The sequence below is a fragment of the Oncorhynchus nerka genome, linkage group LG14, assembly GCF_034236695.1.
Source record: "Oncorhynchus nerka isolate Pitt River linkage group LG14, Oner_Uvic_2.0, whole genome shotgun sequence".
Classification (NCBI taxonomy): Eukaryota; Metazoa; Chordata; class Actinopteri; order Salmoniformes; family Salmonidae; genus Oncorhynchus; species Oncorhynchus nerka.
The window spans coordinates 60,270,487-60,286,090 of record NC_088409.1 but is presented as its reverse complement, the minus strand read 5'-3'; the positions used below and the strand labels follow the sequence as shown (position 1 = coordinate 60,286,090).

Genomic DNA, 15,604 nt, shown 5'->3' with positions numbered 1-15,604 from the left:
CACTGTTATTATTTAAACGTTTGTGATCATTAATTTCAATGATTTTGGATAAAAAATGATTTTTAGATGATGTTGCTATCATTAGATAATTTAGTTTCCCATAGACTATAAGGCTATATATAAAATGATAGAATATTAGGGCTACAGAGGAAAAAAAACACAAGTCATAATATTGTAACCAGTTGTTTTAAAGGAGGACAGATGTGGGGCATTTCGTGAAATTGTACTTCAGTATGGTTTCATAAACAAAGACATGCTGATGTGCCAGAATATTAAGTATCACATTGTCATAAGTATCAAAACTGTAAAAACAATATGTAGCTTTTCTGCAGAAAGAACCAGCCTCATAAATTTATGACTTTATCCTTTTTCTTCAGTGTGGCCCTAGTACTCTGTCATATAAACAAATACACATTCCATATGAATATAAAAACACAATGTGTAACATTATGTTCCTTTATTGAATAAGGACAAAACAAAGCAGGTAAACCATCAGCTCCTTTCGAAACTGAAGTCACAGTGACTCTACAAGATGGAAAGCACAGAATCCAAGCATATTATACAAAATGATACATACACATTCAAAGGTCTGTATATAACACACCCTGCATGTCTGCACACTAAAATAAATGCAGGACAAATCCATACACATCAACTGAACAGACAAATGAATGGATGCAGTAGCCTCCCCGCAGCCTTGTATTACACACAGTATACCGCACAAACATCATAAGAGGCCAAATTCGTCAAAAAACGAACCCAAAAAAACCCAAATTCCTCTGCCACCGCAGGACATATTTAACCAAAATTGAAAGCACACATACTAACTAAAATAATTCAACACATATTGGTCCCTCAGCAGCCGACCACTGTCGTCATCAGGGAAGATTTCCGGATTGTCCCAGTCCATGGCTGGTGGCACTCTGGGGGCCCTCTCCTTCCTCAGGCAGGCCACATTGTGGAGGACAGCACAAGCCACAGTAATATCACATGTCCTAACAGGGCTGACCCTTAATTTGTGAAGGCAGTGAAAGCGTGCCTTCAGGAGGCCAAAGGTCATTTCAACTCTGGCCCTGGTCCTGGCATGGGCATGGTTGTAGGCCTGCTGTGCTTCCTGGGGGTCTGTGAAAGGTGTCAGGAGAAAAGGCTGGCAGCCATACCCCTGTCTCCCAGCAACACACCAGAGAATTCACCTGTCAACACAAAATCTCATCATTACTACCTCATAAACACAGTGATATTCTTGACACAGCCATGATGGTTATAAATAGGGGTTGTGTGGCTTACCTTGTGATAGGCACTGATAGATTTCAGAGGCCCGAAAGATTCTGGAGTCATGGACTGAGCCAGGCCATTTTGCCACAACATTGCTGATCACACAGTCAGCATTGCAGACCATCTGAAATCATAAGATGAGGAATATTACACCAATCAATGCACATCACTGGCAATGCAGAGTGTTCGTCAATGGACAATATCAAAAGTTATGTTCACCTGAACATTAATGCTGTGAAAGGATTTCCTATTCACAAAATCGGCCTCATGGGCACCTGATGGGGCTTTTATCCTTATGTGTGTGCAGTCCACTGCACCAATGACATTGGGAAACCTGTCACACAAAGTAATGAGTATCCTACTATGTGTTAACAGTTGTCCTGTAATTTGTAGATCCTCTTACCTGCAATCCTATAGAACTCCTCTTTGATGTCACAGAGTCTTCTGTGGCCAGGGAAGGAGATGAAGACATCTGCTAATGCTTTGATAGCCAGACACACACTCCTTATTGTGCGGCAAATTGTGGCCTTGTTCAGCTGTTCTGCATCCCCACTGAGTACAGGAAGGCTCCACTAGCAAAAAAGCGCAAGGCCACACAAACCATTTGCTCCACACTCAGTGCATGGCTCCGTGCAGTGCGGTGCTTAATCCTGGGACCCAGTAGTCTGCATAGATACCTGATGCCATCTGCAGAAAACCTGTATCTTTCATATAGATGGTCATCAGGGAAGGCCAGTGGGTCCAACCGGTCCCTGAAGACCCTTTCTCGCCTGAAGGCTCTCCTCAGCACAAGTGCTTCTTCATCCACCACATCTCGCACGAATGGGCATGCCATTGTCAGAGCAGAAAGGAACACACAATTTTGGGCCTTCATATAGGCTAGTGGCCACACCTGGTGCTGGGGGGGTGGGCAAAAGAGGGCGATGCCTTATAACGATGACTTGGTTGTACTGATTGCTGGGAAAATAAAAAAAACCTTAGAAAGATGCCACCGTCCTGTGTGCTCACAATAAGAGCTCATATGTCATGGCTCACTTGACTTTACGAGAATATACCTAATTTTTATTTTGAGCTGTGTCATCTTCTTGGAGCTGGGGGAGGAAAGAAAAATAATGATTAATACATTTGTGTTACAGTTAGCATACAGTGTACATTGAAGGCATATCTCACCTCCCTCTCAAGTATTTTTATTTCAAGGTCCAGTTTCCTAATTGTCCTCTTTTTTATTTCGGACTCCAGTGCAAGATTTTCCATCTTTTTCTTCTTGTACTGAATGTCTATGTCTGCCAGTTCTATTTGGCGCCGGAGGTGGTTGCCATACAACTTTCTGATAGCTTGTGAGCTCTGTGAACACAATACAATTAGCGCAGCTGGAATTTGGCAGGATGTGGTGTCCTTTTATTAATACGCACTATGTTGCCAGGCTGGTTTTCCCACTGTATAGCATCTGGGTCCTGTAAAAGAAATTAGATTTTTGATTTTGATGAGGACTCCTCACCATTGTAGAGTAAATAGTACTTTCACAGTCTTAACATGATACCTCATGCCTTCTGGAATCCAGAGATGGTCTCCTCCTCATCATCGTCTCCATCATGTGCTGTTGCTGCTGCACTGGGGCCTTCACCCTATCACATTTAATCGGATTCATATTGAAGCTAGTAGACAAGACATGCCAGGCCTACAGTATGCCTTTGATGGAGTACTCACTGGATCAGCATCGTCTGGTGCTTGTGCTGGTGGCTCTAACAGGAACACAGTGCTGCCAGGCACTGCAAGGCAATAGGTAAACCAAAGTCAGACAGTCCAAATTGATTCAATATGAATGTGGTTGTATCCCATGTAGAGATGGAAGGACATACCTTGAATGAAGCGGGTGGCATCTTGGGAGGAACCTATGCTCGTCTCTTTCCCCCCAGGGATCCCCTCTAAGACGGGCCTGCCTTTATTTAGCTCCAAGGCCATGTCCTCTGCTGGGGTAAGGTCAGCCTTTGGTGACCCACCACCCGTGCCTTGTCTGTGGGTATTCTTTTTCACTGCTAAAACAGTACAGACAATGTGTGAGCAGGCACCTTCTGGGTACAATATATGCTTGTGCTTTGTTAAATATTAGTCAGGGACCATACCATTCTGCAGAATGTTCTTGTATTTGATTTTGACCTGCTGCCATGTCCGTTTTGGCCCGTTCATGTTTAATCTACACACACACACACACATTTAATGGAGTCACACTGCAAAAAATTACTTGGTATTTTTGTCTTGTTTTCAGTAAAAATATCAAAAAATGTATCATAGCTTTATACAGTGTGATGGAGTTACTTTACACAATTTCACTCATATCTGCAGTGCATTTCAATTAAAAATTTAACCGTTTCATAATTACAGTACAACTGCATTTTTGGAGATGTGAATTAAATATTTGAATTGTAATTGTGATGTTTCAGCGGAGCGGTGAGTGTGTAATTGTGCACTACTTACGCATTCAGGCGGTCTGCAATACTTTGCCACGCTTTTCTCTTTGCTTTATCACTGTGGCGGTGTTGCCTTTCTTCTTAATTATATATTTTACCTCCTCGTATGCCTCCATGAGGATTTGTGCTTCCGACGGGGAAAAGTACGCGGCTCTAGTTGCCATGGTAAATCAGTTAATCTGTGATCTGTGGCGGGGTCTATTTGAGTGAGCCGTGAGCGCGCACCTATCCAGGATTGGTTTCACCTGGCTTAATGAATCCGTGTCTGCTCATCCTGGCTTGGTCTTTGTGCAACCAATTAAGCCTGGACGCACATGTTTTGGCTTCATTGAGCTCAGCTGAGTCATTTATCCCGGATGTCTTAATTCTACTTTTGTGCAACAGGCCCCAGATGATACTTGAAGTTGTCATGTATTGTCATGTTATGTCTTGTTCCTGTTCTTTCTCTTCACTTCGTTTCCCCCTGCTGGTCGTATTAGGTTACCTTCTCTCCCTTTCCTTCCCCCAGCTGTTCCTCATCTCCTCTAACTACCTCGTTTACTCTCTCCCACCTGTTCCCTTTTTTCCCTCTGATTAGGTCTCTATTTCTCTCTCTGTTTCTGCTTCTGTCTTTGTCAGATTCTCGTTTGCTTCACCCTTGTCCCGTCCTGTCGTAATCTGCCTCTTCATCAGATGCTACGTGTGATCAGGTACCTCTGTCCTCTACAACCCGCGCCTACCCGGAGAGACCAGCAGTCTGTTGCCGCTAACCCTGCTATTCTCCTCTGCTGCTAGAAGGGGACTCTCCTGTAAAGATCAGAGGACTTTATGATTTATTTGTCGCCCTCTCTGCGGGTTGTCTATTTTGTCAACCGATACATCTGAAGAGGATTTATGTCTTCCCTGTGTTTGGACATTAAAAGACTCTGTTTCTGTTAAACCGCTTTTGGGTCCTCACTCACCCGCATAACAGAAGTGGTGTTGGAGGGCCAGTAGCAGGCAATCTTTCCTCTGGTCTAAAATAAAAAATATCCCAATGCACCAGGGTAGTGATTGGGGACAGTAGCTTTATCTCTGTGGACTCTAGGGGTGTTAACCACGATGTCTTGGCTAAATTCCAAATCTGGCCCCTCATACCATCATGGCCACCTAACCATCCCCAGCTTCCAGTTGGCTCATTCATCCCCCTTTAACTATTCCCCAGGTTGTTGCTGTAAATAAGAATGTGTTCTCAGTCATCTTACCTGGTAAAGGGTGCGTTCATAAATTCACTCTGGCTATCTACTCCGATTTCAGCGCAATCTCGTCTGAGTGTGCCAGAGCGCAGAATAACTGAGCGCAGAACACCTGTCGAATATGACCGGTTTCAGTAAAGATCAGCAAAAAAACATATATATATATTTATTTTTATTTTTTATTGTTATATAATATATATATATGTTTTATTGTTTATAATTAGAAATTATCTACAACTGACATTCCTACATCAAACATGTCTAACAAAACAAAACACAGGTATAAACAAGAAAATAATAAATACATATTAAAAAATTAAATATATAAATAACCCCAAAAATATATATAAGAAATAAGTGTAAAAAATAACGACAATTCTAGTGCAATTTTATTCAGTCAGAAAAAATGATTTAGGAAGATGTTATTATTTTTGTTATTCACTAAGGATATTGTCTTAACAAGATGATTAAATTCAATCAAAAATATTTGTAATTTGGCATAGAATTCTGGAATTTTTGTTTGTGTATAAAGTATTTGGCAACAAGAATTTAAAAAAATCACAATCATTTCAATGGTCTTGTTATCATTGCAATATTAACATATATGATATCCTTCATGTTAAAAACATGAGTAGTGTTCTGCAAGATGTTCCCCAAAATATATCACAGATTGACATTCATAGAACAAATGAGTCAGATTTTCGCCTTCTTTTTCGCAGAAAACGCAGATATCATCAGTAGCCACAAATTTGGACAACATAGAATTACATGGATATATATTAAAGTGCACTTCCTTAAATTTGCTTCATATACAATATTTGTAAGGCATCAAGCAAGCTTTTTTCCAGACAATGTCAGATGGTTCCGTGAATGGAAAATTTGTATTTTGTATTTATTACAACAAGATTTCTCAAGTAAGTCCACGCCTTCCAAACTATGATCATCACCAAAGCTAAGATGAGTTTTCATTAGTGTAGTTAGACGACTGGGAATGGCTTTGATCACAGAAATAAACTCTTTGAAAGGTATTGGAATCTCATTCAATGTTATAAAATGTTGATATGCAAGAATATTACCCATTGTCAAAAACATCAAGAACAAAGTCAATATTCCTCTCATGCCTGCTAGAACAATGACTTATTCCTTACAGTTATATCTGAATTATTACACAAAAAAGCTTTATGTGGGGAAAAAAATGTGCAGGAAACATATTTTCTAGGACATTAAAGCTTGTTGGTGGAACCTAGCCAATTTAGTGGGTAATCGTTCAGGAATATAACTACGTTTCAGTAAAAATTGAAGACCTCCCAACTTATTAAAAACATCGTTTGGAAGGAAATACCAAATTGATTTTGTATTGATCAAACATCTTTTCAACCAATTGATCTTGTCAACAAAATCCAACACTTCCAGACCTCCTTCAGCTCTTTTATTTGAGAGGACTGACTTATTTTTCCAGATGAAGTCAAAGGTCTTGTTGATCTCTTTACAGGTAGAGGGATTTACAAATAAAGATAATGAGGGGTACACAAAGCGAGACAGTCCATATGCCTTGGACAGAAGTACTTTCCCAAGTATAGAAAGATCTCTTTGTAGCCAAGTATTAAATATATTTTTGGTTTTCTTCATTTTAGGAGAGAAATTCATACGTTGTCTGACTAAGTGTTTTTTTGACAAATGTATTCCTAAATATTTAACACAGTCCTGTACAGGAATATTTGTCTATTTCTTTATCATCAGAATCATATAAACATACGATTTCACATTTAGAAACGTTTTAATCCAGATGCAATAGAGAATGCAGTTATAGCATTAAGGGCATGGACGACCTGGTCTTTTGTCTTTAAAAAAAAATGTAGTGTCATCAGCCAGTTGGGACATTCTGATTTCTCTGTTAAAAAATGGATAAGCCATGTGGATTTACATTATTCAGAATATCTAGAGATACACGTTTCATTACGAAAATGAATAAAAGGCCGTACACTTCTGTTGATAGTGAATATTTTGGATGCATTAAGGTTTAGTAACACAGTATTTTTTATTATGTTTTAGTGGAAGTAGCTACGTACGTCAGATCCTGTCACAAGGTGAACATAGACGCTTCCAAGACAGCTTTCTCTGCCGGTTGTATTTATTTCTAGATTTGTAAAATTAGCTAAACTCTCATCGTTATCGGAACAATTTAAAATGGGTACTTGATACGATGATTAGATTAATACTAAATGTATCCATTTGGGAAGAATTGGGAATGGATCATCTTTATAAACTGCCAACGTTTGCTCCTGGTCGTAGGTTTGCTAGCTAACGTTGTGAGCATTCTTTTCTTGTAGTTAGCTAGATCAGCTGGCCAACTCTGCCCGGCCAGCTACGGGCGAACAACAGCTAGCTAATCCAGCCACTTGTCAGCACATTTCATTGTAACTAACTACATAAGTCTGACAGTTAACGTTAGCTAAAGAGAATGGCGTCGTCATTTGTGATTGGAAACACATTTCGAGAGAGGGTAAGAGACTTGCTGGAGAAGGATGAGGCTTCAGTTCCAACAGAACTACAGAAAGAATTGGAAGATATTCTTCAACGGGAACAGCCATCAACTCTGTCTTTCAGAACTGCAAGGAAACTTCATAAATGTCTGCTCGACAATTGTATGTCCGAACATAGTTCTAGAAGCATAGTGGCACAGGTCTTACATTTCACGAATGAAGTACTAGCCTATGTGTACTTTACCTTCCTCTCAGGTCAACCCTTCTACCTTAATGAGTTGTTGGAGGACAGCTCATTGCACCTGCCTGAGGTTGAAACGCCCCCCAGAGTAAGTGAGATCTCGACCCCTTAATTTGACACCCACACTACACTAAAGCGTTACGCCCTCTTTGTGACAGAACCCTGTGCTCGTGGCTCGTCTGGAGCGAATCAGAGCCAAGTTGGCCAATGAAGAATACAACAGGATCACACGGAATGTAAACACTCAGGTGAATTGCACAGTCCACACTCTGCATGTAGCCTACTGTACGTATTGGATTGACATATGGCCACCAGCTTAAATATATGATAGCGCTTAGTGTTTTGGTTGTTGTTGATTCATGCGAGTACTTCTCTCCCCCCCCAGCAAATGAATCGTCGTGAGACATTGGCAGACTTTGGGAAAGAAGGTTACTATGGGTTTCAAACGTTTGCATGCAATCAGTCTCTTAAGATTGTCACTATCGTCTCATCTACCTTTTCCTCAATCCTCCCTCCTCTAATGTTGACGTGTGTGTGTGTGTGTGTGTGTGTGGTCTGTCTCTAGTGCGCTCAGCCAAAGCTGCTGTTGTGACGGTCTTAAACTTCCTAGTGACAGTGGTGGCGACGTTCGCCTGCTCCTATCTCGGAAGTCAATACCTCTTCACAGAGACAACGGCGGTAAGAATTCATACGAAGATCCCTCACTCGTACAAGCTGGGCAAGCGTTCATCCCTATTGCCTGATGAGATTAATAGTGTCACTTAAACCTCGATTGTGTGATAAGCGATGATTAAGCTAGTACTGCATTGTGTTGTAAATGACCAAAAATCTTGTTTGAAATTGTAATCATGAAGAAACGTACATTTCAAAACCCTGTTTAAGAATCAGTATCTTTGTTGACATGTTTGAATGTGTGTTTCAGAGGGTGATATCTGCAGTGATTGCTGCGTCCGTCGTCGGCCTGGCAGAGCTGTATGTTCTGGTACGGACCATGGAGGGAGAGCTAGGAGAACCATAGCACCAGTCAGTGTTCTTATCAACAAAACTCATTGCTGGAGAACTATGCCCTTACCTGACCGACTTCAAAAACAGAAATCAAAGGGGTTAAATTTCCATGACATTTTAGTCATAGCAGACACTCTTATCCAGAGTGACTTACAGGAGCAGATCGGGTTAAGTGCCTTGCTCAAGGGCACATCAACAAATGTTTCACCTAGTCAGCTCGGGGATTCGAAACCAGCAACCTTTCGGATGCTGGTCCAACCTCATAACCGCTAGGCTACCTGAGTGGAAGTCGATGTACAGCTTTGACTTAACCCCAAAACGAGTGATAAGAATTGTCCCACGTTATTCATGAATTGAAAACGGATCAGTGTGAAGATCTTGAATGTGACCCAGATGTAAAAGTTGCTTGTGTTTTACCATCGCTTCTCTATCATGATGACGTTGACGCTGTGATTCCCAACTCGTTTATTTACTAATGTGCACTAAACAAGTTGGGATATTTAGCTATTTATTTCCATCCATTTTGCTTTCATAGGGCCTGTTAAAATAACCCCATTTAAAAGAAAATGTAGGATCATTTCCTACTATGATGTATCAGATTTTTTCATACAATAGTTTATTCATACTGTACTTTACACTCCTTCAGTGTGTTTCTGTGTAGTCAATATTGTTTGTTTGTCTACTCAATAAAGTTAGCGTCCATGTAATTACAACCTCTAAGATCAGTTTGGTTCAATGTAAAAAAAAAATATATATATATATATATTCAGTACTAGTCCAAAGTTTGGACACACCTACTCATTCAAAGGTTTTTCTTTATTTTGACTGAAAAACGTGTGTGTGTGTGTACACAAACCCCCCTCTATGGTTAGGCTTGAAGTTTTGAGCTGCTTCATAACAATTCTTGATAAGTCCCACTACCCTTACATTGACCGTCCATTGTACCTGTCCATTTACAGTAAATTGAGGCAAGTGGGAAACTTTGAGTAACAATTGTCTCACATCAGACTGAGTACAGTTAACACATTCACACTATGAAAAGGCTTATCACTTTTATTCATGCCAGTAGTAGCCTATAATTGGGCTAGAAAAACTCACAGGCAGTGTCTTTGGAGAATACAGTTGTTTATGACTAGTGAAGTTATTATTCCAGCCAGCTCTCTAGCACAGGGCCCCCCTGGGTGAATTTTTTTGCCCTAGCACTACAAAGCTGATTCAAATAATCAAATATTGATGATGAGTTGGTTATTTGAATCAGCTGTGTAGTACTAGGGCAAAAACCAAAACGTGCCCTCTGGAGGCCTCAGGACCGAGTTTGGGGAACCCTGCACTTAGCATCCTGCTTCCAGATGTGGCAGACAGTATTGTCTTCAACTACCGATCGGCACTTATCTGTTTCGAGGGGAACTAGAGCGCAAGATGGATTTTACAGGCCACAAACAAACAAACCAATTATAGTTACCCTGGGAGCTGTGTAGTACTTAAATCTGTTCCATGACAACACTTATCTCTTCATGATTCAAAACCATTTTACTACGATATCTGACTTTGGCTTGTGTTAGGACTTTTCCCCCACCTATACTGTATCTCTGGACAATTTCCTTTCCTATCGGTTGAAAGATTAAAGGATGTAACTACATCTGGAATACAAAAAAGTATCTCAAAGATCTGAGATTTGACACCCAGATTAAGGGTTTATTGAAAGATTATTTGGTATTAAAGATGATTATGATATTGAGAGATCACTGTCCAGCAGGCTGGGGTGAACTGTCATAGTGCTCTTGTCCTATCTTGACTGTATTACTCACATGTAATACTTCACTGGCGACCTTAAACCCAGCTAGAATTAAAGAGCTGGTAAGCTGATAGACGCTGAGCTTCAGTTTTAATTTATTTCTTATTATTCCTTTTTTCTCTGTCCAACCCATATTATTGGAGGGAAAAAAAGTTTTTATTTGGAAAATAATTATTTCTGTCATGGTATCTTGACACAAGAAATCATTTTAATCAGGATATTTTGAAAGATAATACTCCCGGAAACATTAAATGTTGAATCAAATCCGCCTAGAATGAATAACAGACCAAATGGATCTATGAGACCTGATTCTATGTCAGGTAGAATACAAATACCTCCGTAGACAACTATGTAACATTACAGTATGTAATGCATATGGGTCCTCTTGTCCTCCACAGAAAGCTGCTTGTCCATCAAAGACCCTAGAAAATAAAACTACGAGAGGGCTATCCTATAGGTAATCCTATCTCTGTAACCATATATTATATTATTTAACTCTTTTAAAAAAGGTCATATTAAACTTCTAATCAATCATTACTATGGTGAAATACATCAATATATTCCTCTTTGGATGAATTAAACGATTATTACGATTATTCACAAGCTAATGGAAGACATAAGATTCACACATTTAACAACAAAATAAAAACAAACAAAATTGTTCAATTGGTCATAGATTCTGCCAATGTGGAGAGACAGACAACACACATACAGTGCCTTCAGAAAGCTTTCACACCCCTTAATCTTTTCCACATGTTGTTGTGTTACAGCCTACACACAATACCCCATAATGTCAAAGTGGATTTATGTTTTTAGAAATTTGTACAAATTCATTAAAAATGAAAAGCTGAAATGTCTTGAGTCATTTAACCCCTTTGTTATGTATGGCAAGCCTCAAGTTCAGGAGTAAAAATGTGCTTAACAGTCACATAATAAGTTGCATGGACTCACTCTGTGTGCAATAATAGTGTTTAACATGATTTTTGAAGGACTACCTCATCTCTGTACACCACACATACAATTATCTGTAAGGTCCCTCAGTTGAGCAGTGAATTTCAAACACAGATTCAACCACAAAGACCAGGGAGGTTTTCCAATGCCTCGAAAAGAAGGGCACCTATTGGTAGATGGGTAAAAAAAAAAGCGGCCACTGAATATCACTTTGAGCATGGTGAAGTTATTAATTACACTTTGGATGGTGTATCAATAGACCCAGTCACAACAAAGATACAGGTGTCCTTCCTAACTGAGTTACTGGAGAGGAAAGAAACTGCTCAGGGATTTCACCATGAAGCCAATGGTGACTTTAAAACAGTTACAGAGTTTAATGGCTGTGATAGGAGAAAACTGATGATGGATCAACAACATTGTAGGTACTCTTCAATACTAACCTAAATGACAGTGAAAAGAAGGAAGCCAGTACACAATAAAAATATTTCAAAACATGAATTTGTTTGCAATAAGGCACTAAAGTAAAACTGCAAATAATGTGGCAAAGAAATGTACTTTATGTCCTGAATACAAAGCGTTATGTTTGGGTCAAATCCAACACAACACATCACTCAGTCCCACTCTTCATATTTTGAAGCATGGTGATGGCTTCATCATGTTATGGGTATGCTTGTCATCGGCAAGGACTAGGGAGTTTTATTTTTGATTTTTTTTAAACAAAATAGAGTTAAGCACAGGCAAAATCCTGAAGGGAAACCTGGTTCAGTCTGCTTTCCAACAGACCCGGGAGACAAATTCACAGGAGAAGGCCAAATGTACACTGACGTTGCTTATCAAGATGACATTGAATGTTCCTGAGTGGAGTAGATACAGTTTTGACTTAAATTGTCTTGAAAATCTATGGCAAGACTTGAAAATGGCTGTCTAGCATTGATCAACAACCAATTTAACAGAGTTTAAAGATTTTTAAAGAATAATGTGCAAATATTGTACCTTCCAGGTGTGCAAAACTCAAGAGACTTACCCAGAAAGACAGCTGTAATCCTTGCCAAAGGTGAGTTTACAGTATTTTGACTCAGGGGTGTGAATACTTATGTAAATGTTATATTTCTGTATTTCATTTTCAATAAAATTGCTTAAATGTCTAAAAACATGTTTTCACTTTGTCATTGTGGGGTATCGTGTGTAGATGGATGAGAAAAATAATATTGAATCCATTTTGAATTCAGGCTGAAACACAAAATGTGGAAAAAGTCAAGGGGTGTGAATACTTTCAGAAGGTACTGTATTGGGCAAGCGGTATAGCCTAGTGGTCCCACATCTGTTTGTGTTGTCTTGCCACCTCATGGCAAGACAGCACCACCAGAGCTGGGACAACCAGGCTATAGGTAAGCAGGGACAGGACATCAGAACTCCAGGAAGTTGGTGACAATAGCAGCATTATAGATCAGGTCTGAGATGTATCCGATGGAGGTCTGGGGGCCCACCTGAGGATGATGACCCTGTCCTTGAGTCACATCCCAATACATCTGCTGTGGATGGGAGGTGACAACCTGGTCCACTGAGGTTTGATGACTATATCTTTCCTGTGAGACAGCTAGAGTCTGTAGATTAAAGTTCCTATACCCTGAGGTGCCCACACAGGGCTGGTTGAACCCATCCCGGTATGGCCGTGTGGCGTGTGCTTGCCTTCCAATGGGTGCAGTGGTAGTAGCAAGAGATCCCAGGTGAGATCGGCGGTCTTCCTCCCACAGTAGGGATTCTGCCAGGTTTGGGGAGACGGGTGTAGGCTGATGAGAGACAGGGTTGCTGTAGAGACGGATCCAGTCGGAGTAGAACTGCTGACCATCGTCACACTGAATCTGGTCTGGTCGGAACATCTCCCCCATTGTGGTTGGAGTGAAGGAGGGACCAGGGGAGGGAACCACTGGGAGAGGTTGGCATGTTGCACCTCCTCTTCCAGAAGTAGGCTTAGTTGATTTGGTGAGTCTTCCACTCTTGATACTTCTTGCCCGTCTGTTTTGGAACCACACCTATGAACAATGAGTAGAGTCAGGTAAATATGTTGTTCTAGCCTAAATGCATAGATATATACAGAAATTGTCAATAACTAACTTTTAGTTATAATCACTGCACAAACCTGTATCTTGCTTTCAAGTAGATGCGTATGTGCGGCCAAGCGTTCACGGAGAGTGATGTCTGGGTACGGCGTCAGCGCGAAAGCTTGTTCCAACTCAGACAATTGTGCGTGGCTGAAGATGGTTCTTTTGCGCTTCCTTTGGCCCTCTGTACACCCGCTTCTCTCAGGTTCAGGTGATGAAAGTCCATTGTCATTCCTCACGTCTTAACAAGAACAAAAACAAAAAATGTGAGAATTGAAAATTGAAATAAAAATTTGGCCAAACATATGGTTCATAGATGATTATTTAAGTAGTCCAAAATACCGGTATAGTGTTATAAAATTATTCAAGACAAGTATTAAAAGAAATGTACCGTATGTTTTCGTTTTCTTTTCATCTGCATTCCTGTTCATGTCAATGGATATCTTTCTATATATTATGACTTTGTTTTTGTTTGTTTCTTTGTGCTCTATTTATTTTAGGCTAAATCTAGACAGAATATTGACAATTTAATTAATAAATGCTATTCATAATAAAATAATCCTAAAGGACACTATAAAAGTCGATAAACAAATATAACTGTCACTATTGTAACATATTTCTTTACGTTGATGGTAAGCTTTTACGCATAGGCCTACAGCCTGAACATTTGAAAACTATTTACATAGCCTACCTTTACACTGACCTTGGTCTCCAAAATGTGCTGTAAAATCCATCTGTTTCTGGTCAGTCAGTCTGTGTGCAGTGAATTCATGATTGATGAAGAGAGACATAATTCTACAGCTCGGTCTGTTGATACGTAAATGATGCGCTCACTGCTGGGTAGCGGTGCCCTCTTATAGCGGGAACTCCCATCTCAATCACAAACCGCCCACGGTCCACTCCAAATTAATCTGGGCACGTTCAGGTGTTATAGGCCTATAGTGGAGCCTAGTGCCCACCTCTCTAATCCTGAATTGCAGATGGTGACGTTGCCACGAATTGACAAGAAACAGATGAAAGCAGCAATGGTGTATAAAACCCGCTGTTTCCGCTGTCGCTATTGTCTGACACTCCCTGTGTCAGACTGTCAGATCTCATCCCAGGGCAATCGACTGCAAAGAGGAACCCCGTGGAGGTTGGAGCCGCAGGGCAGGCAGACCTTGTTGGACGCACCAAGCAGAGTCAATCTGCATAGGCCTAATGTATTCTACCGTGTTCACTGCGAGAGTCATATTTGTTATTTAGCCCTCCATTTGCTGTTAGGATGAACGAAAAGTAAAAGTAAGTAGTTTACTATAGCCTAACTATTATTTTATACAGGAAAAAAGCGTAGCAACTTCAAAGGCTGGTTTCACACTTTCTCTTCCTGTGTATTGAAGTCAATTAGCCTAGTGATCGTTTTCCATTCCCATTAACAGCCGTACAACTTCTGAGAAAAACTCTAAATACACCAACGTACACAAATCCTAAAATGTACATTTCTGAACGAAGCTGGAAGGGTTTAGACTAGAGGAATACACATTGTACAAAAAAACAACTCCAGATCTTCTTTTTTAATGAGCCAATTAGTAATGATTTCAATTGACTTGCCCACCCCATTCCTTTTTTCCCTTTATGTGAAGGGATCATGCAAAATAATCAAATCATATTTTGGTCCTCAAATGTGTGCATTTATTGCTAAAGTATTGCTAAAACCTTTATATATATATATATAATATTAAATAGGGCTGTCAAACAATAAAAACATTTAATGAAGTTAATTGCAGGATTTGTCGATTAATCACAAATGCCACATTTTCTTAATTGGAGCTCTAATTTAAGATTTGTATTCATACAAAAAGCATTACAACCTACTGGGCAAAAAGTGGTTGAACCAACGTTGTTACCAAGTCATTTCAAACCCCAAAAATCTGTGATGATATTGTGCAAAACTGACTGGATTTGCAAAAAGTCATCAATGTAAGGGCATTTCATATTTTTTTCCACCTAACTTTTAACCTAAATCCAACGAATGGTGAAAAGTTTTGTTGAGTTCAAGTTGCATTCACGTCAGCTGACAATTTTAAGGTC

At 39.9% G+C, this 15,604-nt stretch overlaps 2 protein-coding genes and 1 pseudogene across 3 annotated transcripts; 1 reads left to right on the top strand and 2 right to left on the bottom strand.

The window, feature by feature from the left end:
* Window positions 1-421: 421 nt before the first annotated feature.
* On the bottom strand, window positions 422-4,986 carry LOC135575056 (putative nuclease HARBI1; annotated as a pseudogene).
* Window positions 4,987-7,022: 2,036 nt separating this feature from the next.
* On the top strand, window positions 7,023-9,399 carry LOC115141584 (transmembrane protein 199-like). Of its 2 annotated transcripts, XM_029680597.2 has the most exons (6): window positions 7,024-7,602; window positions 7,696-7,769; window positions 7,840-7,929; window positions 8,067-8,109; window positions 8,247-8,359; window positions 8,604-9,399. In XM_029680597.2, exons 1-6 carry the CDS (start codon window positions 7,419-7,421, stop codon window positions 8,697-8,699), a joined length of 600 nt encoding a protein of 199 aa, XP_029536457.2. In that variant the 5' UTR covers window positions 7,024-7,418; the 3' UTR covers window positions 8,700-9,399. The 2 variants fall into 2 exon arrangements, with proteins under 2 accessions (XP_029536456.2, XP_029536457.2); XM_029680596.2 differs by having other exon boundaries at window positions 7,023-7,769.
* A 3,439-nt stretch (window positions 9,400-12,838) lies between these two features.
* On the bottom strand, window positions 12,839-14,325 carry LOC135575000 (homeobox protein SEBOX-like). The gene is made up of 3 exons (XM_065027135.1): window positions 14,226-14,325; window positions 13,573-13,775; window positions 12,839-13,465 (listed from the first exon to the last, which is right to left on the bottom strand). Exons 1-3 carry the CDS (start codon window positions 14,323-14,325, stop codon window positions 12,839-12,841), a joined length of 930 nt encoding a protein of 309 aa, XP_064883207.1.
* Between the last annotated feature and the right edge of the window lie 1,279 nt (window positions 14,326-15,604).